The sequence below is a fragment of the Anabrus simplex genome, chromosome 2 (assembly GCF_040414725.1).
Source record: "Anabrus simplex isolate iqAnaSimp1 chromosome 2, ASM4041472v1, whole genome shotgun sequence".
Lineage (NCBI taxonomy): Eukaryota > Metazoa > Arthropoda > Insecta > Orthoptera > Tettigoniidae > Anabrus > Anabrus simplex.
Genome location: NC_090266.1, coordinates 653,430,606 through 653,455,392, shown reverse-complemented (window position 1 = coordinate 653,455,392; position 24,787 = coordinate 653,430,606). Strand labels below are relative to the sequence as shown.

General features: G+C 38.9%; 1 protein-coding gene across 2 annotated transcripts in view; it reads right to left on the bottom strand.

Annotated features, from left to right (window-relative positions):
• Positions 1–24,787, bottom strand: part of EDTP (Egg-derived tyrosine phosphatase) — a 294,601-nt gene that overhangs the window by 166,663 nt on the left and 103,151 nt on the right. For both annotated transcript variants that reach the window (XM_067141139.2, XM_067141140.2), the window contains exons 6-7: positions 11,217–11,749; positions 6,047–6,241 (exon numbers count right to left, since the gene is read on the bottom strand). In XM_067141139.2, the coding sequence (XP_066997240.1) occupies positions 6,047–6,241; positions 11,217–11,749 (728 nt within the window). The remainder of the gene's footprint in view (positions 1–6,046; positions 6,242–11,216; positions 11,750–24,787) is intronic.

Here is a 24,787-nt window from a genome sequence, read left to right as displayed (position 1 = left end):
CTATTCACTAAGTTGAGGAAAAATTTGTACAGGATCAACTCAATGTAACAGTCAGGATTTATACTTTGCTCAAAAAAATAAAATGGCCCCTATATTTTTGTTGCATTAATGGTGCAATAAACACAACTTTTGGGACCGACTGGAGTTTCATGAATTAGTTTTGGGTCTTCATAGAAGCTGTAAAGAATATTTAGTCGGCTTACAATTTACTTTATAACACTATGACACTGATAGGTCTTATGGTGACAATGGGACGGGATAGGAAAGGGCTAGGGTTGAAATGATGAACATTCTTAGAATTTGAAAAAAAAAATGCCAAAATTGTATTCTAGTGGCAGAATTTCTTTGCCTTAACCCTTACACTTCCATACTGCATCAGAGTCTAAATTGAAGTTCTTTTGTCCTATTCAGAGCAGCACAGTTCAAAACATGAGTTTGTAGCACAAGTATCATTAAGAATTTGTCTGAGAGATTGTTCTGGTCATTCTTGAATATAATGGAGTTTCTCATCTGTTAGTACTTTTGGTTCCCTACCAGTTTTAACTGAACTGGCTTACTGAAATTTAGTTACTATATTTCAAGTAGCAATTCTCTGATGAAAATAAAATAAAATTAAAAAATGAAACACACATGCAGAAAGTTCAAGTCAACACAAGTTTCCTGATGGAAGCTGTCATCTAACAAACAAATTCACCAAGTTCTCCTAGCAGTATTTGCTGGTAAAGTAGGTCTGACAATATATCAACAGCGGCAGATGGGATAGGCGCACACCTGTTGATCTATCATCAGTTACCAGGTCAAGGGTTAAGGACAAGAGCTCTGCAATTCTTGCTTTTCAGCTACGTTTAATCCCTAGATCAATGGGCAGGAGATTGCTTGAACAATTTGCAGGAAAGAAAATCCATGTCAATCCAATTCGTATGATATTTCCTGCACATTTGGGGCTTGGGAATACATTTCAGTGGACCTTGCAAGTGGTGTAAATGTTTTGTACAGGCAAAACCCACACACATCCCCACCCCCTCCTCCTTCCTGTCTCTTTCAGCCATGTGTGATGTGTACATCAAAAGATTGCAAGAATGTTTACTTTTCTGGATAAATCTGAAGTCACTGAAGCATGTTTCTTGCTGTAATACTTGCATGGCAGCATAACACTGTTGTTAAAGCAACATGGCTCTGGAATTTTATGATCATGATGGGATCCAGTTTGTCACTGCCAGTTGTGATACTGCATAAGAGAATGGCAATTCTCTGTTTAATCATTCTTCCTCCATGGTAGGTTTCTCCTAAAACACTTCAAGGTTTCAGAAGACACTAGTTGGTAAATCAGGCAAAATTCATGCACATTTTAGATATCCCGATGTTTGAAGCCTTGCAAGAGTGAAGGCAGCACCACTACTTTCCAGTGTTCAACAGTTTCATCACTATTTGCAACATTCTGTCCATAGATTTTCCTATAAAGTAATTCTGTATCGTATCTTGAACCTTACCAGCTAATCATTCAAAGCTTTGAAGTCCTTTAAGTCCAAGTTTCCCTGATATTGCACATGCTTTCATTTTTATTAACGCATCATCAACTGGAATGTTTTTACCATGTTCTCTATTGAACTGCTCAATTAGCATTTTTGAATATATTTTTTCTTTTGTTTTGCTTTGGAACTACACTGCATTCCTTGATCCATATTTAGACTTAACTGAAAGAACACACGTGAACAAATCAACATCCAACTAGATAATCCACGCGACACATAACAAAATGACAAGATATTAGAATCATTCTGTATTGACGGTTTTCACTTTACAAAGGAAAATTTAATGTGTCCTATTCAATACAATACAATACAATACAATACAATACAATACAATACAATACATATATCCATCATTAGATGGAGTAATAATGATGGAGATATGTATTGTATCTATTGTATTGAATAGGACAACACATTAAATTTTCCTTTGTAAAGTGAAACACAACAAAATACCAAAGATTCAAACTTAAGCAAACTGACACTATAATGCTACACAGCAAGAGTAACTGTGTATGTGCAGCAAGCAAAGCAGTGTGTTTGAATGATGTAACATCGCCAGCGTTTGGCTTTGCTCAGAGCGTAACAGTTGCTGTTTGAGAATATTTGTATACTACAATGGCCGCGCTGGCTAAGGTCGGATGTATACATGAGCCTGACATCTCACTTTAGTGCTAAGCACTTGCACTCAAGAAATTCCACTTCTTGCTTCATTCATTCCAAGAAACCTTAAAATGCCTTTTCGTCGGTTTTGACATTGCATAATCATAATAAACATATATAAATATTTTATTTCAACATTTCCTTATGTTGTTGTTCATGATGATAATGATGCTTGTTTACATTTTGTTAAATGTGAGTTCTACCTTAATGCAAATTACAGTAAATTGAATATAAAATTATAGTGGACATGTTACAACTCTGCCAATGAATAACCTGGCATTTCTAAGAATTCAAAGGGTGAAGCGACTGTCATCCTTGCTATTCCAATTCATACTATATTTTCTGCACATTTGGGGCTTCGGAATACATTTCAGTGGACCTTGCAAGTGGTGCAAATGTTTTGTAGAGGCAACCAGTGACATACAGTGGCATATGTGCAACGCAGGAACTGTACATTGCTGTTATGGAGTAATTTTTGGGACTTGAAATTTCTTGTGTTAAATGTCACCACAGTCATCCAAAATCGGAGTTTTACTGTATGCAGAAATGCAGAATGTAAGATATTCTCAAATGTCATACTCAAATAATAGGATATTTATTTCCAAATTTACTTAACTATACCTTTACTTCTGTTTACATCAATGATGTTAAGACAAATTGTTATCAACCATATTTTTCATGTAACAAATACAAAGCAAGCTTGTAGTTTTGCCTGACAGTAAATATCGTGATCATAAGCACGGAACATACAATGTTACATGGAATCCAAACCACAGGCACCTGATTTTTCATTTCAAAAATCCTATATGCTTGGTCAGGATTTAAGCTGCAGTCACCTTAGTAAGAAGCCTGCGTCAATGCCACTTGGCTACCACACCCTACAATTTAGTATCATATGACTACAGTTGGAATGGAGATGCTAAAACTCTGATAGATTATTTTATATCTGACAATGAAGCAGGAAAGACCATATGTGACGTCAGAGTTATACCAAGTGAAAGCCTGGACAGTGACCACAGACTTCTCCTCGCAACAATAAAGCACATTGAAATTTACAGACCTCAGAAATACAGGAAACCAAAAATTAAGACATGGGAGCTAAAGAAGACAAAGAAACAAGTTGAATACACAAAAAAAGTGACCAATAAATTACCATCAGATGCATTACAAGAAGGCAACATCGAGTGCACTTGATTTAAAGAAAGCATTGTCGGAGCTGCATTAGAAGTTTGTGGTAAAACTAATAGCAAAATGAAGGGAAAAGAAACTCCTTGGTGGAACGATCGGGTGAAGATTGCTGTGAAAGTGAAAAATGAAACCAGGAAAGCCAGAGACAAAGAAATGCAAAAAGGAAGTCAAAGGAACGAATCTAGAGTAAACGAACTGCAGCAGAAATACAGATATCAGAAGTTACAAGTTAAGAAAATTGTGGCCGAAGAAAAAACAGAAAGCTTGGACTGATTTCACAGATAAACTACAGCAAGACAGCAAAGGTAATTCTAAACTACTTTACCGAACAATACGAAATATAAGAAGAGACAATGAATACATAACAGCAATAGAGGAACCAGATGGTAACATAGTTAGGGAGGAGACAGAAATAAGGAAGATCATGAAATCCTATTTTGAGAATTTATACAACAGTACTGGGAAAGACTCCAATGATGTAACCACGCAGGTCAGTTTAAGCTGCAATGATGAGCCTGACCAAGATAGTCCGCCAACATGGAAGGAAGTAGAGACGGCCCTTAATAGTATGCCCAAAGAAAGATCTACAGGATTTGATGAAGTCAGCGCAGATATGATCAAAGCAACTGGTGCAATAGGAATACAGTGGCTTCATAGAGTAATTAATGCAATATGGAAGGATAGGAAAGTCCCAGATGATTGGAAAAAGGGAATAATAATACCTCTCTTCAAAAAAGGAAGCCGGAAAAAATGTAGCAATTATAGAGGGATCACTTTATTGTCTCATGGTTTGAAAATATTTGAGAAAATACTTGAAAAAAGACTAAGGAAAATAATAGAACCACAACAACAGGAAGAACAATATGGATTCAGAGAACACCGATCAACTACCGATCTCATATTTGCACTTAGAATACTGTTAGAAAAGCATTGGGAGAACGGCAAAACTTAACACTAGTGTTTTCGGATCTCGAAAAAGCATTTGATAGTGTTCCAAGGAAGACTATATGGGAATGTTTAAGAAAGAAGAATGTACCCAAAGGGCTTATCCAGAAAGTTAAAATGCTTTACGAAGACTGCTGCAGTTGCGTACAGATAGGAAACGGTAATTCTGATTGGTTCCAAACCACTAAAGGAGTGCAATAAGGCAGTACCCTTTCACCATTACTTTTTATCACTGTCATGGATGAAGTCATGAAAGAAATTAAGCAGAAGAACAATATGGACATCAATGCATTTGCATTTGCAGATGATGTAGTAATTTGGGGAAATACAGAGAAAGAAGTCCAAGAGAGGCTGAACACCTGGAATGAACATTTGAAAGCACACGGATTAACAATAAATAAATCGAAAACTGTTACTATGTCTGTCAACAGGCAGAAGAAGAAAGGAAAAATAATGCTGGAAGGTACACAACTGGAAACAGTAGACCAATATAAATATCTTGGGTGCATCATTTCAAGTGATAACAGAATACAGCATGAGATTAACAACCGCATTCAAAAATCAGCTCAGTTTTACCATCAAGTTCGGAACCTCCTCTGGAACAAACAAGTTCCCTTAAGATCAAAGCAGATTCTATTCCAATCATACTTCACCCCCATAATAACATATGGCCTAGAAACCTGCACAACAACCCAACAAGTGGACAGCAAACTACAAGCCGCAGAAATGAAGTTCCTACGAACTATGGTACAGAAGACAAAAAGGGACAGGGTAAGGAATGAAAGAATAAGGGAGCAAGCTGGTGTGTAGCCATCCCTGAATGAAAAAGTGACAAGGGCCCGTTTGAAATGGTTTGGCCATGTCAAACGAATGGACGATGGAAGGACAGCAAAACAATGGCTACACACAGTCGTGGCCAGAAAACGACCGGTAGGAAGACCTAGGAAGAGGTGGCTGGACCAAGTGAAAGAGGACATAGGAACAAGAGGAATCAGCTGGGATGTCGTCTTGAGAGAAGAGTGGTACATGGACAGACAGAAGTGGAGAGTGCTCGTAAACCACACCCGGGCAACTGGAGTGGAAAACTGATGATGATGATGATGACTAATTATTACAAACACAACTTTTTTTTTAAACCATCACCACACAAAATGCACTAGCATGTACGGAAAAAAATTTATATTTTTCCGAGTGATGTCTGACAATGCCTTGATCATTCCACTCATACAATTGAATGTTAAAATTGAAAATACTACATCATAACTCACATTTTCTAGAATTTGCACATTAAGCAATTTGCACATTAACATTAGGCCTAAGCATTACCTCTCCCAAAACGTTTCGTACAAGAGGTCTTCATATCTCAAAGGCAAGAAAACATGTCTGGTTCCTTTGTTCCAAAATTTGGCAATCCTACTTGACAATGTTGCCAATTTTTAAATGTTAAAATTCTTTTTAACTTTTCTATAGTTTAAATTGGATTTGCACCACACACTTGCAGTTCATGAACAGAAAGACTTAAAATTTCTGTACTGTAATAGGGAAAAGAGATAAGGACTAGGAGAGAAGATGTTTTACAGCACAGTCACTTCCATTTCACAGCAGATGAAAAATAAAAGTTAGTCAACAATGATTAAAGACAATGACAAAAACCAACAATTCTTCGGAATAATGTTTCCTGTTTGTAGGATTCCACGTTGAAAGGATAAGCTCTATCTTACCTGCCAATACTAAGAGAGCTCCCAGAATCGTTCCGTTGTCTTAAGCGAGCGGATACTGGCACTGCAACAGGACTAGTTCTCGTAGGATGTGGCGAACGGGGACATCCAGCGCTGAGCACAGGCATCGATGCAGGATTCAAATCACAAGGAGGTGACTGGAAAGGTTGTGCCCATGATGATTGTAAGGGTAGATTACTGTAAAACAGTTCACCAGTGAACTTGTTATGTAATACTTTTCAGTTTTTAATAGTATATATCAATGCACGTAAATGAGAAGTAAAATTATCTTCCAATTAAAAATAAATGTGTTAATGTAGTCTAATATTAGTGTCTTGTTACCGAGGCAGGTTTAAAAACACACACACGCACACGCACACACACACACACCTCTAACAGCGTTCAGTCTGCAAGACTCTGTGAATTAACCAATTGCTTCTACAAACCTCTACCTGCAACTAGTTCTGAGGTCTGTTCAGTTTCACAATTCTTATCAATAAATCACTAAAAACTGAGCCATTGCTTTAGTCTCTCCATCCTGAGAGAAGTACTTGAAATGATCTACCTGTTCATTCAATCCTCTGAAGTTTCTTCCCTGCTGACATACAGTGCTTTATCCCAGGAAATTAACATTAAAATTTCAGATTGTTCCTTTTCAATAAAATGAATGCTGAACAAGTGTTAAACAGAAATTCTGAAAACAAACTGCTGCAGAGATATCTTCTCAAAACAATGCAATTTTTATTGTGAAGCATATACATTGACAAGATCAACAGTTCTTTGCAATAATGCTTCCTGTTCACAGGATTCCTCATCAAAAGTATGAGCTCTATCTTACATTCCAATATTAAGGAAGCTGTAACAATCATTACAATATCAATTATATTGATTTCTAATTATTAAGAACTTGGTCGCTATGACAAAACTTAGGAAAACCTGTAAAATTCAATCTCAGTAAATGAGTCATATGGACTCAAAGAAAGTGAGAAACACAGAAGTTTTTTTTTTTTTTTTTTTTTTTTGCTAGGGGCTTTACGTCGCACCGACACAGATAGGTCTTATGGCGACGATGGGATAGGAAAGGCCTAGGAATTGGAAGGAAGCGGCCGTGGCCTTAATTAAGGTACAGCCCCAGCATTTGCCTGGTGTGAAAATGGGAAACCACGGAAAACCATCTTCAGGGCTGCCGATAGTGGGATTCGAACCTACTATCTCCCGGATGCAAGCTCACAGCCACGCGCCTCTACGCGCACGGCCAACTCGCCCGGTAAAAACACAGAAGTAGACCAAGGTAAGAAACACAGTCATGGTGAGACTGATGGAGGGATAATCATGCAGCATAGCTCCAGTTGATGAGTTGCTGCTTGGTTGGTATGATGACATTCTTTTTACCATCCTATTTCTGCACAGCTACTTCAATCAACACCTACTTTAATATTGACATGTTTGGGCCTGCTCTACTGTTCTTAAAAACTCCACACATACTTACCTAAGTGACGGAATTCTTGGATATTACAATATACAGTCTGTCCCTCTTCCCAACAAATTACACCAAATTGTCCTTATCAAATCATTTGATATCTCTTCATTTGTGACAAGATCTATTCATCTCACTTCAAATAATCTACCATTTCTCTGCACCTGTATTGACCATGCTACATCACATTTTGTACAAAATGCCCCCAAAACATCTTTACAAAAAATATATATCGGTATATACATTTGAGGTCAGCAAATGTCCCTTCTTAAGAAACACATTCCGTCCTTGAGCTAGTCTATATTTTATGTTCCCACTTTTACCATAGTTGGTTATTTTTCGATCTGAATAGAAAAACCCTCTTTTCACATTTCATTTCATAATCTGATATTTCATTTTTTGTTTTATATTTATTTATTTCCATCTTGTACTCATACCATCTGAGAACTTCTCGAAATCCTCCGAAGGCTCGAATAAAATCACAATATCAACAGCAAAATGTATTATATACTAAATGTTGTATATTGGTTCCATATTAATATCACTAAACATTTACAAATTGTTAAGGATGCACTAATTCAATGCCCTATTTAAGCAGGTAAAAGACATCACCTGTTAGAAATTATAAGTACGTGTTTCATCCACCTAGTGGACATCTTCAGCCACATAAACATAAGTACTAAACCATTATTACATTTAGATTATTATTAAGAGAACACTGGGAATTAAAATAGCCATAGGGTAAATAATGCAGGGCCCAATGAAATTGTGGAATGAACCGCTAAATTCAAATACATCTATCAAGTCGTAGAAACATCAAATTTTTCTCCCGTGGCAAATCAATCACATGGAAGTCTTAAAATTGATCGTCAATATGTTAATACACAGTGTCGTGGTTTAATGGGAAACCAAATTAAATGTGTCTCAAGTAACAAAGTTTGCATAAGAAACATTCATATTCGGGGTAAACATCCTCCTATATTGTGAATCAGTCTATTTTATGTTGTAAAATTCCGGAGAATCCAAAAATTATCTTGAAGAATATAATTTTCCTTTTAGACAATTGTGAAATCAGCAAATTGGTTAGTATGAATCCCAAACTCTCAACTGCCAGAGCATTGCCTAAAATCCACAATGAATATGTTCCCATTAGACCCATTGTTAACTTTAAACACAGCCCTACATATAAAGTATCTAAGTTTGTACAACCTTTTCATTAAAAGCATTTTGTCTTCATTAACAGAACCACACTTCGAAATTCTATTGTATTCTGTAAAATAGCAGAAGATTTAGAAATTATATCTCATTACACATTGCATTCCTTTGACATTTCTAATATGTACTCCAGCATTCCAATAGACAAGACGGTTGCAATAATTTTTTTTAAAATGATCGAAATAGTCATAGTTCCCTCAGTAAACAAGAGGCAGATGTATTTATAGCTATTTCGGATTTTGTTATACAAAACAACTATTTCATATTCAACAATACAATTTATTGACAGAAGGGCCTCCCAATGGGGTCTCCTGCCTCAGGCATTTTAGCGGAGATCTATATTGATAACCTTGAGATATGTGGATGACATTTCATTAAAATCGACCAACAAATAGCCAACAGTTCAGTAAAATTAGACCAATTAATCTCTATTCCATATTAAATTTACCACTGAAACTGAAGTAAATATATCTCTCAACTATGGGGTGAGTTGGCCGTGCGGTTAGGGGCGCGCAGCTGTGAGCTTGCATTCAGGAGAGAGTGGCTTCGAACCCCACTGTCGGCAGCCCTGAAGATGGTTTTCCGTGGTTTCCCATTTTCACACCAGGCAAATGCTAAGCCTTTCCTATCCCATCGTCAGAATAAGACCTATCTGTGTCGGTGCGACGTTAAGCAAATAGCAAAAATCTCTCAACTACCTTGATTTGACTATTTGACTACCACAAACCCCAATCCCAATGTCGGCAGCCCTAAAAGAGGGTTTTCCATGGCTTCCTGATTTCATACCAGACAAATGTTGGGGCTGTACCTTACTGAAGGCCATGGTCGCTTCCTTACCACTCCTAGCCCCTTTCCTATCCAAACGTCGCCATAAGACATACCTGCGTTGGTGCCACGTAAGGCAAATTGTAAAGAAAGAAGATGCTTTTCACCTTGACTGTTATAATTATGTTGCATTTTAAATTGATCTTATATTTGTTATTTATGTATAAATTAGGTGGGTTGTACTTTTGAACGCTAGGTATAAGTTTGTCCCTGAGAGGCCAGCACCCACAAGGACAATGTTTACGATGTACCCTCTTTGGGAAGGTGCGTTAAGGTGACACTACTAGCTTCACATGGCTTGGGTTACGAGTCATTACTAGCTTGGGTAAGCATGGGTTGAAGGTTGGTCATGGCAGCATGCTATTTATATATTGTACAGAGTTTTATTTGAGAAATGCAAGAAAATTCTGTACTCAGTGTATTACACACAGATTTTGACATAAGCGGTGGGCACATGGTCAACGACAAAACACGATGAAAGCAGACTCCAAGCAGCCGAGATGAAATTCCTTACATGAATAATTGGGAAATCACAAAGGGATAAAATCAGAAACATAGAAATCAGATTCCCCAAACTGCAAGACAAGATACAGACCAGTAAGCTGAAACAGTATGGATACATGATGAGAATGGAAGAGGACAGAGTTGCAAAGCATTATTTACGGAGAAAAAGATATGAGGAAGACAACGGGGTAGGCCCAGAAAGAGGTGGATGGATACAGTGAAGGAGAGTATAGAGAAGAGAGGAGTAAAAGTAGAAGAAAATATACTGGAGGCAGGAAGGGAGTGGTGGAGAGACAGAAGACTGTGGAGGTCCTTGATTCACAGCGGGACCCATAAGACTGAAAACAGGAAATGGAGGGGAAGAAGAAGAACACAGAGTTTTATTTAGTGTAGTTAATAAATAAATCTTGTAATTTACATCCTTTCTGTCTTCCCTTTGCACTCAAATAAGTGCATTTATGTGGACTGTGGGAAGTACTAGGCCTCGTGCATTATGTTCAAATCGAACACCAGACCAAACAGCATGAAAACTACACCAACTCAAGCACAATCTAGAAAAAATTATCAAAGCTTGAGAAATGTTGGTTTATTCGTAATCTTGAGCTTGCCTGGGATACACGTAGGAACTTCTGCTGCACAAGACAGTACGGTTGGGGAATGATACAAATAGCCCTTCATAAAATGGAGTCTTTATAAAGGTTAGACTGTGCATATAAAATAAGATTTTAACGTAAAAATACATACTGTCTTATTCGGACCAATACAGTATTTCATATAACCCTTAAATGCAACAAGGTCCATATTATTCGAATTTTTGTGTATTCAAGCTAGCGCCTATCCACATTAGCTCTAGTATTCATGGCCCTATTGTATATATTTAATACCAACTGATAAATTAAATCACCTCCCCACCACGAAAGCAGTAGCCCCTGGTAAAAATAAAAAATTATACCCACCTTATCCAAAATACTGTATCTTACAAGTATCCTTTTCTACACAATGATCTTTACTGACATAAATCATGTTTACATTATGAATAGAGTTAAGAAGCAAAGGTAAAATTCAAGAGAAAACAATCTACAGTAAAATCAGTTTCAATACTGGAAATGATTATGGACACAACTATGTTTATGAACATTAAGAGTAACTTACCCATTGTTTAATTCTTCAAAAGAATCGGGGGCATTATGAAAGTAGGCAGGAGGGTTGTCTTGACTTTTGCTGCTGTGAGAACTACAACAGCTATTAAGACTTATGTTGGAGCCCTGAGAGCTGACAGGACCTTCTGCATCAGAGAGTAGACCATCCAGATGGGCATCAGAGTCATTTCTTAGCACCATTTGTTTCGACTTGGAGCGAGATGAAACACTATACTCATCACTTGTGATGTGCTTTAAAAAATAAAAACAGAAAAAGAAGATTTCCTCTCCCTTACTCAGTCTATCGCCCAGATTATGACCAAACAACATCCAATCGTACGCTATTGTGAAATAGAGGATTTGACTTGCACTAAGCGACTGATGAATTACACCATCTGCCCACAGCGAAAGTCTTAAGAGAGAGATGAACAGAGGTGTACGATCCCAACCGCTTATACAGTGAATCAACAGTCCGGAACTGTTCTCTTGAATATACTTCAGAAGTAATTTCATGTAGTTCTGAGTCAGTTTCATTAGGTCCCACATCTGCAAAAAAATAAAATGAAGAAACTTAAAACGAGTTGGTTCTGATAATCAAATCATAGCACACACTTTCATATGCTTTATAAGACATTATTGTCCATGAACCGGCAATATGTCGTAACCCTCAATTGTGTTACGACATGATGTCACCAGATAAAAACACATCACCAGAAATACAACATTTTGTTTTCCATAAAAATAAAGTTGAACAATTTCTTGAAGGGATATGGCATTCTTACTGAAGGTAACAGAATTCACAAGCTGAAAAGTGGCAAAGCATTAATTTTGCTCAAATTGAGAGTTACAACATATTGCCATTTCATGCATGTTATATTCTTATAGAACATGCAGTTCTAACATTTAACACATGAAACTGCAGTATAACATTTACAGGAAAAAAAAACTTCATCCCCAACACATCAATAAATATACTTTATTTCATAAAGTTACCTTGCAATGTTACCACTGAAAGGAGATCGTGATATATTCATCACTCTATGACTTGGGCAGCTTCCAATTCGCACAATGGTTACATGAACAAGAGAATATCCGACCTTACAGTGTAGAAAAACCTCATTTCAATCTTTTCATACAAAGTTAACAAAAGCCCACTGAGTGAGTCAGCTGATGTGATTAACACTGCTATTGATTACCACAGTCAAGGAAAGCTGGTCAAAAGTGAAAGAGGGTCATTAAGAAGCTGCATGTGCCATTCCTAGAACAATAAAGGCAGGATATCAATGATGAAAAAAAAAAAGAGGTGACAATGACAAAAGTAGCTCAGTCTGCAGAGCATTATGAGAAACTCGACATGATGTAGAAAAACACAACATCCATGAACTCCTCAAATCAAGGAATCACAATATAAAAGTTATTCAATATTTCTATAACCTCAACAATGAATCGAACAATTTGCTGGTAGAGTTGAAGAAAGCAAGAGAATGAGGGTAAAGCTACTTTGAAAATATCTCTACTAAGGAATACCTAACCCACCAATCCTGAACACCAGGCCATCAAAGGACCCATCAACCCACAAGCCAGGACAAGCCACTCGTCCAGACAACCTTTCAGCAGAGCTATGGTGCTCTCTCAAAAATGGAATGCAGCAGAATGGTTAACATTGCTGCTCAATCGAGTTGTTAAGGAGGGATAAACACAGACAGACTGGCAACAGAGCATCACTGTACTCGCCTTCGAAGGAAGGCAAAGTCCCACTGAGCATCCTAATTACTGCCCGATCTGACTTCTAAGCTATACGATAAAGATCTTTGAATGCATCCTGGTGAATGAATTTGCATCATCATCATCGTAATAACCAAGGATCAAGCTGGATTTGTGAAAAACTGCAGCACAATTGATGCAATCCATATTTGGTACCAATGGTACCAATCCATATTTCTCATCTCTTAGCTTAGAAACACTTTACTATGTCCAAGCCACAGCAAGACCAGTCAAACACTTTTCATGTTACAGTTGGTGCACATCAGACCTCGGACCTATCACCATTATCGTTCATCCCTGCGATGAGCACTGCACCACACAATACCCTGGATCCTTCTGTACCTTGAGGTCATTTGATATTCAACACCAAATAGAAGACTGGAATGACTGACTGGCACGATATGGGCTGTGACATAACAATGAGAAATCCAAATACATGAGGTGAAACCCATAAGAAATGAGAAAAATTAAAGTTGATGGCAACAAAATTCTGTGAGACATTCAAATATCCTGGGTTGATGATCACCGATGATAGCCAACTTATTGAAGAGGTGAACGCAAGGATAAACCCAGCTTGAAATGAGTGGCAGACAACAAAAGGCACCAATAGCGATCATTGGATAAATAACCACTGAAATCTATCCCGTCATTGTCCATGCTGTTGCACTTTAATGGTACCAAATTTTTTCCAACAAAAGAGGAAGTGTCAAGGAGACAAAGATGCTGAGATGATCAGCTGGTGGTAATTAGATTGAATCGCACTTCCAATGAAGACGATAAACAAAAAAATGGTTTAGAGTTGCACCAGTCTCAAGAGAAAATTTGTGAAAGTCAATTACAGTGGTGTGGAAATATGCTGTGAGCACAATACGAAGGGAGTTCAATATATAATGCAGCACATTTTTTTTTCCAAAAGCAGGCTGGTTTTATTGAGGATTCAAATACACCGTGTTATTCCCCAATCCTTTTGTTACAATACCGTATTTTTTGACATAATCTCTGTTCAATGCTACAGCCTTACACTTCCGTAATACGAGGGCCTGCATGGTACCACTCAACTGGTCGATGTCGGAGTCAAGGTCATGCTGCATCGATAACATCCTCCATCATCCACATAGTGCTTTCCACGGAAAGCATTTTTCATTGGGCCAAAGAGATGGATGTCAGAAGGCGCGAGATCTGGGCTGTAGGGTGGATGAGGAAGAACAGTCCACTGAAGTTTGTGAGTTCCAGTCAGGTGCGCAGACTTGTGTGAGGTCTTGCGTTGTCGTAGAGAAAGCTCACCATGCTTTTGTCCACTGCCAGGCCTCCGTAGACATTCTGCAAGCACCTATGAATATCTGTGATGCCCGGTTTTCTACCAAAAGAAACTCAATAACTGCACTGGTACGCACTTCCATTACAGATGCCATTTTGAAGGCTAGCTATAGCGCTGGCACCTGTCAGAAATTAATGAAACTCGACGAGACGAATCAGGAATATTCACAAATGTCCCAAACAAAATTTCAATTTTTTAAAACTGAAATTGGCATAGAAATAAAATGGAGTGCATTATATATTGAACGCCCCTTGTACGTATGACTGCAGTGATTGGTTGTATGCTCTAAGTCATCAGAAAGAGATCCACACTGCAACAGGCTGAACACACTACATGACGTGAACAACGTATATCTACACTCCAAGAGGGCCCATGATTGAATTTAATGGAGACAGAAAATCCATGGAGAGGGTCCTGCCACTAGGCAGGACAAACACTAATGAACATAATGATGATGTGCAGTAAGGCCGCGTGCACACCGAGCGCGCTTCGCATAGTGTGACGCGTGTTGCTCAACGCTAAGCGTCACGCTAAGCATAACTAGTGCTTTGTTCGTAATCCAGGTGTTCACACCGTCCGCGCTCTGCTGTGCTGAACGCCTATCTTACAGCTAAGCGAAGCGCCAGACAACGCGCAGTGTTGGTTAATTGCTTAGCGTTACCTAGATGGTTCTGAATCTATGGAAGAAGAAATTATTCATGCAGTGTTTCAAAGAGAAGAAATATGTAACCCAAGACACAGAAACTAAAAATGTAACTGTTTTGAAAAATAAGTGGACTTAAGTATCTCCAACAGTTGTATCGCATTCCTACAGTAAACATATACAGTAATATTACTTCTACTGTCACACTTTACTGGGCTTAGCATTGTGACATGATGAAATTGGGTATGGATTTTAGTGCGGAAGTGTCCAAGGAGAAGTTCGGCTTGCCAGGTGCAGGTCTTTTGAATTGACTCCCGTAGATGACCTGCATCATGATGAGGATGAAATGATTATAAATACACACATACACCCAGCCCCCGTGCCAATGCAATTTACTAATTATGATTACAATTCCCGACTCTGCCTGGAATCAAACCCGGGACTCTGTGACCAAAGGCCAGTAAGGTAACCATTTAGCCATGTAGCCGGACACTTTGTGACAAAGTGCATAGAATCTCCCAGACTCTGTCATATCGGTTTATAATTTTGCCAATGGAGGGTGGTACTCTGCAGGATAGTAGTGGGCTTGGAAGTAAATATTTTTGTTTATTAATTACATTTGTCACACATTTACTCCATTTTTGTTACGATGATTAATTGTGTATGCTAATTGTAACAATATTGCAAAATATTATTTATAATTACTATATAAAGAGCGCGATTTAGCCGGAAATTTAATTTCCACGTGTTTGCTGCACGGTGCTCCTAGATAATTCGGAAAATTGAATTTCTCCCAATACTTCTCTGCTACTTGACGCTACATTTCAGTTGCAGGGTTTGGAAGGTCAAAGGTATTTTTTTGTCATTCTTAAGTAATCATAAAATTTATCGCGATAAAGTCTTGCATCTCTGTGCAAACGATGGAATTCTCTGAAAGTACCGTAATTCGTTCTTCATTAAATTCATGAACCCACTTTCAATTCTTTTTCCTAATTTTCAATTTTAGGTAACTGTTATCCATCAATAAACTGTTCCTAGTGTACTTGGATAACGGCATTAGTTTGTGCCCACCCTAAAACGCCTTGCACCAAACTAAGCTGAGAGCACGGCGTAGAGTTTTCGGTGTGAACAGCAAGCACGCCTTGCGCTATGCATAGCATTTCACGCTACACGCGACACACTATGCGAAGCGCGCTCGGTGTGCACGCGGCCTAAGTGTTAGTTAAAATGGAGTCCACAGATCTATTTGAAATAGCTCCTCAAATGTGTGCAAGTCTTTTCATCACTACATAAATACTGTAGCTCGTATGTACTCTAATTTGTCACATTCATGTCTTGCCATTCTCCAATAGTTCTTACCATGTAAACGTTCCTCAAATAAATGAGAAATGAGAGTCTTCAATGTCTCAAAATGAATGTCCAATTCGGCCCTTCCTATAGTCAAATTTTGCCAAATTGGTTTGTTCTAACCAATTAACTCCACCTGCTGAGTGAACTTAGTAGCTCGGTAGCTGCTGCTGCGGCCAGTTCCCAAGACGGGATAAAGGAGGTTTGGCATCAGACAGGCAGCCAGCTGTAAAAATCTTGCCAATCTAGTATGGATCAGTCTCTACCAGTACCAAGTGAAAATGCTAGAACATCCCCTTGAAGTGATGCATGATTTCATGACCTGGACACCATGAGAAATGGGTAATGGCTACGTCACAATTCTGGACATGTGAGGCTAAAGAAGCAGGTTCAGAACATCAGGATTGCAACATGGAACATAGGAATCCTAACACAAAAATGTTACGAACTTTCAGAAACTATAGCAAGAAGGAAAATCAACACTGCTTGTATCCAGATCAGATGGAAAGATTCAAGATCAAAAGAACAAGGGAATGTTTTTAAACTTTTACACATGGATACTGATAGCAAGAGGAATGGAACTGACATTGTGCTTGACCAAGACTCTGAAGAGAAACTGGTAGAAGTGAAGAGAGTGAATGGCCTTCATTTACTGAATTACTAATTAATTTTTTTTTTTGACAAAAATTATAATATGGTTTACTGATGGAATCATAAATATGCAAAATATTGGTAATTGGCCCAAAATGTAACTTGGGACTCGAAAGTCCCAACAGGAATGATGGCAATATTTTCAAGGTGCATATGAATGACAAACTACTTCACTATGATGGTAGCAAAAAGGGAATTTTAAGAGTTAAAAGGAGTAAACTTCATTTGACCCTGGTGTCCATGGTTAGCATGCTGGCCGTTGGTCCAAAGGGTTCCAGATTCAATTCCCGGCCAATGTTGCGGATTTTAACTTCGACTTCCTCTGGCTTTGAGGCTGGGTGTTTGTGCCATCTTCATCACTAGAATTCATCTTAGGTAGGGGCATATCTTTGCGGACATGAAGGTTGCCAAATTAATTAACTAATTAATACTAATGGTATTGAATAGGTGGACCTTTATCTACCCTTTGATGTGACCTAGGTCATCGGCCCCTAATGGTAAGAGGTGAATGAAACAAAAATGAAAACTAGAATCTAGAATGAATGATGATGAAAAAATGATAGCGAAACAAAAACAATCCATGGATACAATTCACAAAGCCTGAATTACTGGGATGATTCATTATTATCTAAAGGGGTCAAAAATCCAGGTCGCCGGCCCCTCATAATGGTACTAATCACTGGGAGGTAGAACCATGGTGTTCCTCCTATAGTGGTACTAATCACAGGTAACGTAGACTCATGGTGTTTCTCTAATGGTGGTACTAATCACAGGAAATGTAGACCTATCATATGTTGCACACAACGGCATCACTCACAGGTGTTTCGCACATAGTGGGACTAATCACGGGTGCCAATATTCCTGTGGTGTCCCTCACTAAGTGGAACTAATCATAGGCAATGTAGACCCACGGTGTATGATACATTATGGTAACAACCACAGGTAATACAGATCCATGGTATTCGTCACATAATGAAATTATTCTCAGGTAACACACACCCATGGTTTTCGCACATAGTGGTACTTACCACCGGCACCAGCCAAACCCATGGTTTTTCTCACATAGTGGTACTAATCACAGGCAACGTACACCCATGGTGTTTTTCGTAAAGTGGTACTACTCATAGGTGGTGGCAGATCCATTCTGAACCCAGGGGAACTGACACATTTCAGCACAGCATTACGGCACATGGACATTAGTTCGTGCAGCCAAATGCCCGCTCCCCCGCTTCGGTGGAATACACATGATCGTAGATCCTACTAACCAGAGAAGAGTGGTGTTCCTCACATAAAGATACTACTCATTGGTAACGTATATCCATGGTGTTCCTCACATGGTGGTACTAACAGTAAGTAACATCGACCTATGGTGTTCCTCACGTAATGGTACTAAGCACAAGAAGTTTTATTGTTCTAATGTCATCATCCCTTGGTTGCCCCTTTTAGTCACCTCTTACAACAGGCAGGGGATACCATGGGTGTATTTTTCAACTGCGTCCCCTACCCACAGGGGGTTATCTACCCTTTGATAGTGATCGACTGTCAATACGGCCCATAATGAAATTCATAACTTACGTACTGGGCATCAAATCGAAAGACTTCCACCAGGCCTCTCCTGAAGCCAAGCACCATTATTATTATTATTATTATTATTATTATTATTATTATTATTATTATTATTATTATTATTTGGCTGTGGTACTAACAGCAATGATAAATGTACAATGAATAGTATTAGTAATTATTTAGCCTTATTCCAGCAGCTGAGTGATTAGATATAGATTGCCATTTTTACAAAGTCTGCAGTAAAAATCCTTTCTTGCTTTTCAGCTTTATAGATCTCTACAGAAAACACTTCCTTACTATCATTAGGAAATTCATTAGGAGTACCTATGTCCTTGGGTACATTTTCCAGCTTATATGCTATATCAGTTACTTTGAGGCACTTTCTGCAGAGCTGAAAATTAAGAAAGGTAAACAACAATTTGCCATTGGCAATGATGATATTTACCATGAATAGACTGCCCAATAACCAATGGATACCAATGCAGTTAGCAACTTCCAAATATAACCTCAACCACTACTTGGTGTCTTTGGAACCCAGTACTTTATAACACCAGAATTGCACAATGCTACATAAAGAATAAGTTCACAGAGAAGAATTTGTAATTTTAGGTATTCATTTAGTGGGGGAAAAATGTTAGCTTACCATCTGAGCAGTAGAAATGCTATTAAAAATCATATGTTCTTTGCACTCTAGCATTCACAATGGCCTCACCACTACTGCATAGTGCCACATATTTCAGCCAGATGGCCAGATCATGTGTGATCGATACTGCCATCTCTTACTACATTCCAAAACTAAATCTAAAGACGACTGAGAAATCCCCATTGGATTTCCAGGTAACATGCAGTTCCTGCAGTGATTTTTAAAAGGCGAGACTTTAAAGTCCTGTCGGTAAACAAAGGGTTAAACTCATGCTAGAAAGTAAAGTCCTGAATGTAGTCGGTGTTTATGCCCCACAAGTTGGATTTCATTCGAACATCAAGAAAGAGTTTTCGTCTGACTTAGATGTCCTAAACAACATTGCGCAGCATGAATTACTTGGCTGGAAATCCGAAGTGGGCCAGGAAATATTAGAGTTTGAGAGATACCCTGCAGAAACTGGTTTTGGAATGAGGAATGACGAGGGTAAAATATTTCTAACAGCTCAGGCTTATGATCTAGCCTTCCTCAATATTTTTTTTTTTTTTTTTAGTAAAAGGATGAATACCTTATAACATATAAAAGTAGTAGCGCAAAATTACGAACAGACTACATTTTAACACAGAGAAAAACTATTTGAAATATCATGGACTATAACAGACAGATTTGAAATCTACTATCTACTGAAAACAAGAGTCTGAAAAAAAAAGCGTTACATTGTCAGCAATCTCCAAATACATAACAAACAATAATCAACATTGGACGTTATAGCCGATAAATTTCTCAGAAAATGTTGTAAAAATACATTATTTTATAGGATGTGTTCTGTCAAGCGATGTCGTACAAAGCGTTTTTTTTTTTTAAATACAGTGTTCATACACAATCATATGCAATATATCATTAAAAGTGATGTCGCAATGAATGATTTCAACTGTATATAAAACTAGCAGATGTACCCGTGCTTCGCTACGGAATTCTACATTGTATACAGAATTCTAGGTTAGGTAGTGTACATGTGAGCAAGATTGTATTGAATTGCAAAGCTCTTAACGTTACCCTCCAAACGCGACGGCGTTGTCACCAAACATCTTTTCTCATATGAAGACTGAGTTAGGGAATTTTCACTGTAATGGTAGACCCGCTTGCAGACCATCAGTCACAATAAGGTTGGGAAGCTTTCATTTTAATGGTAGATACTCACTCTCCACCTGCCTTTTTACATCCTCAGAAAGACTGTCGTACTGGTTTTCCCAAATGAAATGAACAAACATTACAGTGACGTCAGTAAGAATAGCACAATTAAAAGCAATGCTTTCATATGATATACTCGATCAAATCACAAACCACACATTTTCTCACTTTTAACAAACAGGTCTAAGCTCCTGATATTACAGTCCAAAGTTTCAGAGCTGGGATGACCAAGCCGCAGAGAGCCGTGATCCGTGAACACTCTTCGTCTTTTATTCGGCGGGGAGGGGGTCGAATAGTGGAGACTCCTAGGGCAAAAAGCATGCCCTTTTACTAATCTATTTCCTAGGAGTACACGATGAGTCGGTAAATATCAATTCACTACACTTGCGGCGGAAAAATTTATCTGACTTGGAGGCAAATTTCTCCTCCAAGCCAGAGGAGAAATCCCCTCTTCACTGCTAATTTGGAATAAAATAAATGTAGAATTTAATAAAAGTGAGGAGGAAGAAGTTTAAGAAACGGCTCTTTTCAGGGTTGAATTTTGAGTCATTTAGTGAACTGTGGTGCTATTGTTACAAAAATTACAGTACCACCAATCACCACGGTTGAAGAGAGCTGGACTAAACTGAAAGACGCCGTTCATGAAGCCGCACACTCTATTCTTGGAACAACTAAACCGGGACGACGTAGGATTGACAAAGACACATGGCTTTGGAATGATGATGTTAAAGATGCAGTGCGGAAGAAGAAACAGCTGCACCATGAGTTTCTTTCAGATAAAACACCATCTCGTTGGGATGCCTACAAAACAGCCCGTAGTGAGGCGAAGGTCATTCCTGTAACAAAAGCAAACCGCTATGCAGACCTATATGCAAAACTTGACATGCGCGAAGGCGAGCGGCACATTTACCGGCTACTCAAATCGAGGCACCGTAAAACGGAAGACATCCAACGTTTCTACAGCATCAATGACGAAAAAGGTGACCTGCTAGTCGACTGGAAGAAAGCGCGAGAACGCTGGCGGAGCTATTTTGAGAAACATTCAACCGAAGAATTTCCCCACCCACCAATCCCAACCACCTCCGCTATTGAAGGCCCAGTGAAGGAAATTGACGTCACGGAAGTTCAGGCTGTTCTGAAGGAGATGAAACCAGGAAAAGCCACCGGCCCCGATGACCTTCCGGCAGAGTTCTGGTGCTCTGAACGGTGGGATGCGGCAGCATGGCTAACACAGCTTTTCAATCAGATCATCAAAGAAGGTCAAATACCATCAGATTGGCGATGGAGCATTACCGTACCAATCTTCAAGAAGAAGGGAAGTCCTGCCGATTGTTCTAATTATCGCCCAATCAGACTTCTCAGCCACGCGATGAAGATCTTCGAACGTATTCTCGACAAAAGGATTCACCAGATAGCTAAACTTACAACGAACCAAGCTGGATTCGTGAAAAACTGTGGCACAACGGATGCAATCCACGCTGCACGGCTGTTAGTTGAGAAACACCATGAAAAACATAAGCCTCTACATGTCGCTTTTCTGGATCTTGAGAAGGCCTTTGATCGGGTGCCACATGACCTAATCTGGTTAGCGCTACGAGAACATAGCATTCTAGAGCACCTTGTTAAGTGGGTACAGATGCTCTACGTAGAACCAAGGAGTTATGTTCAAGCTGCCGCAGGAGCGTCCGATGATTTCCGCATCACTGTAGGAGTACATCAAGGCTCTGCCTTATCACCACTGCTGTTCATTCTTGTGATTGACACTGTTACATCCGATCTGCACAAGCCAATACCATGGACACTTCTCTATGCTGATGATGTCATGTTGGCTGCTGAGAATAAGTCTGATCTCCAGCGCCAAACAGAAGAGTGGAAAAACCGACTAGCGCAATACGGCCAGCGCCTCAACAAAAAGAAGACAGAGTACATGACATTAGATCCTCGAGAAGTTGGAACCATCCACGTTGATGGTGAAGATCTACCACGAGTAGAGAAATTTAAATATCTGGGCTCCACATCCTTTGCCGATGGCAGACTTACTGATGAGGTCAACACAAGGATACACGCAGCCTGGCTGAAGTGGCGAATGACAACGGGCGTCACCTGCGACCGTCGGATGAAGGACCATACCGTCCCGTCGCTCTCTACGGCACCGAGTGTTGGCCTGCTATGAAGGAGGTAGAGCGTCGACTAAGCGTCATGGAGACAAAGATGCTTAGGTGGACAGCTGGCATCCCTAGACTGGATCATATTTCAAATGACAATATTAGGAAACGCTTTGGCGTTGTACCAATCCAGAAGAAAATGCAGGAAAATCATCTGCGCTGGTTTGGACATGTATTGCGTGCAGAAGACAATACACTGGCAAAGTCAGCGTATACATTGGAAGTCGCTGGAAAGAGGCCCAAGGGACGACCAAGACAGCGATGGATCGATACAGTGCACAACGACCTGAAAGCTGTAAGACTACATCCTGACGTGGCCCGTGACCGAATTAAATGGAGACAACGAATCCATACAGCGGACCCTGCCACCAGGAGGGACAAACGCTAAAGAAGAAGAAGAAGAAGAAGAGTGAATTGTGGTGCTATAATTCGGAATAGGCCTAAATTGTTATTCTATACTAGGCCATAGGTCTACTACTACTACTACTACTACTACTACTACTTAAGCCTCTGCCTTGAGTATGCACACTGCTCATTCAAAACAGCGCATCAGAGTGGGGATCAAACAGCTGGAATACTATAATGAACCAGTGTGTTACGCACCAGCTGTATCAGAAAATGTATGAACCAGAGGAATGGCATGCTAAAGAGGAAAGTTTTCTAACTCCCCAGCTATTTTCCGCCAGTAATCATTCAGGCTATTATACTCGGTACGCAGCAGTAATCCTATCTATCGGAGTCGAGAGGCAGCATAAGACATAAAGAACGCCGCCACTAACAATCGTCAATGTAATGTTATTGTTCATCAATGTTATGCGCTTTCGATATTGTAGGCCTTCACATTTAGTTTTCTCCCGACTCTGAAATACCACTCTTATCATAGTCGGTACGGTAAAAGTGAATAAAACATAAATGATCGGAAATTGTATTCTCTGTAACATTTGTTATGTAGTACTTTTCGATAGAACCAATAACACAGGTATTTAAAAAATAAATTTTAGGCAGCTTCCCCTAAACTACAATTTAACCCAGTTTGAATAAAACTGTTTATAGCTTAGACTGTAGTTTCTTATTTGCCGTATCTATGTACCGATTTTCATTAAATTCTGTTAAACCATTTTCTCGTGGCTCGGCGTTGATATGGACTTAGCAACAAAAATACAAATTCATGAATATCCGAGTTATCATAGCCGGCACGGTAAAAATGTATAAGACGTAAATGGTCGGAAATATAATTCTATATGACTTTCGTTATGTAGTATTTATCGATACGACCACTAATAATATAAATATTTGAGAATTAAATTTTAGGCTTTCCTCCAAAGTATCATTTCACTTAGTGTGAATAAAATGATGTATAGTCTAGATTTTAGTGGCTGATTCACCGACTTTGCATACAAATTTTTAATGAGATAGGACCACTAATAACGTGAATATTTAAGAATAAAATTTTTGGCCTTCCCCTAAACTACCATTTCACTCAGCGTGAATAAAATTTATTTATATCCTATATTGTAGCAACCTATTTCCTCGACTTTGCATACCAATTTTCATTAAGATATCACCACTAATAACATAAATATTTGAGAATTAAATTTTAGGCCTTCCCCTAAACTACCATTTCAATCAGCGTGAGTAAAATTATTTATAGCCTAGATTGTAGCGACTTATTCCCCGAATTTGCATACCGATTTTTATTAAATTCTCTTCAGCCTTTTCCTAGTGATGCGTGTACATACATACATACATACATACATACATACAGACAGACAGACAGAAATTACGGAAAAGTAAAAATTGGATTTCCTTGTTACTGTGGACATGACCAATACAGAAATACCATTCTTTTCAAATTCTGAGCAATGTACAGACAAAACTCTTATTTTATATATATAGATGGTAGTGCGCACAGCCATATTATATGGCTCTGAATGTTAGGCTACAAAACGAACAGATGAGCAGAAACTTGATGTTGCAGAGATGTGTATGTTAAGATGGGCTCATGGGGTAACCCAACTGGATAAAATCCCGAACGATGTAATCTGCCACTCTCTAAAGGTAATTCCTATTTGTGGAAAAGCTTCAAGAAAAGCAAATGACTTGGAACGGGCATCTTCAAAAACAATCTGAAGATTATGTTGCGCATCGAATCAACTGGCTAGTGGGTGAGGGAAATCCAGCGATGGGATGACGAAAAATGAGATGGAAAGCTTGTGTTACAAAAGACCTGAAACAACATGATATACCCAAGGATAGGGTAAAAGATAGACTATTGGAATAGAGTGACCAGAAAAGCCAA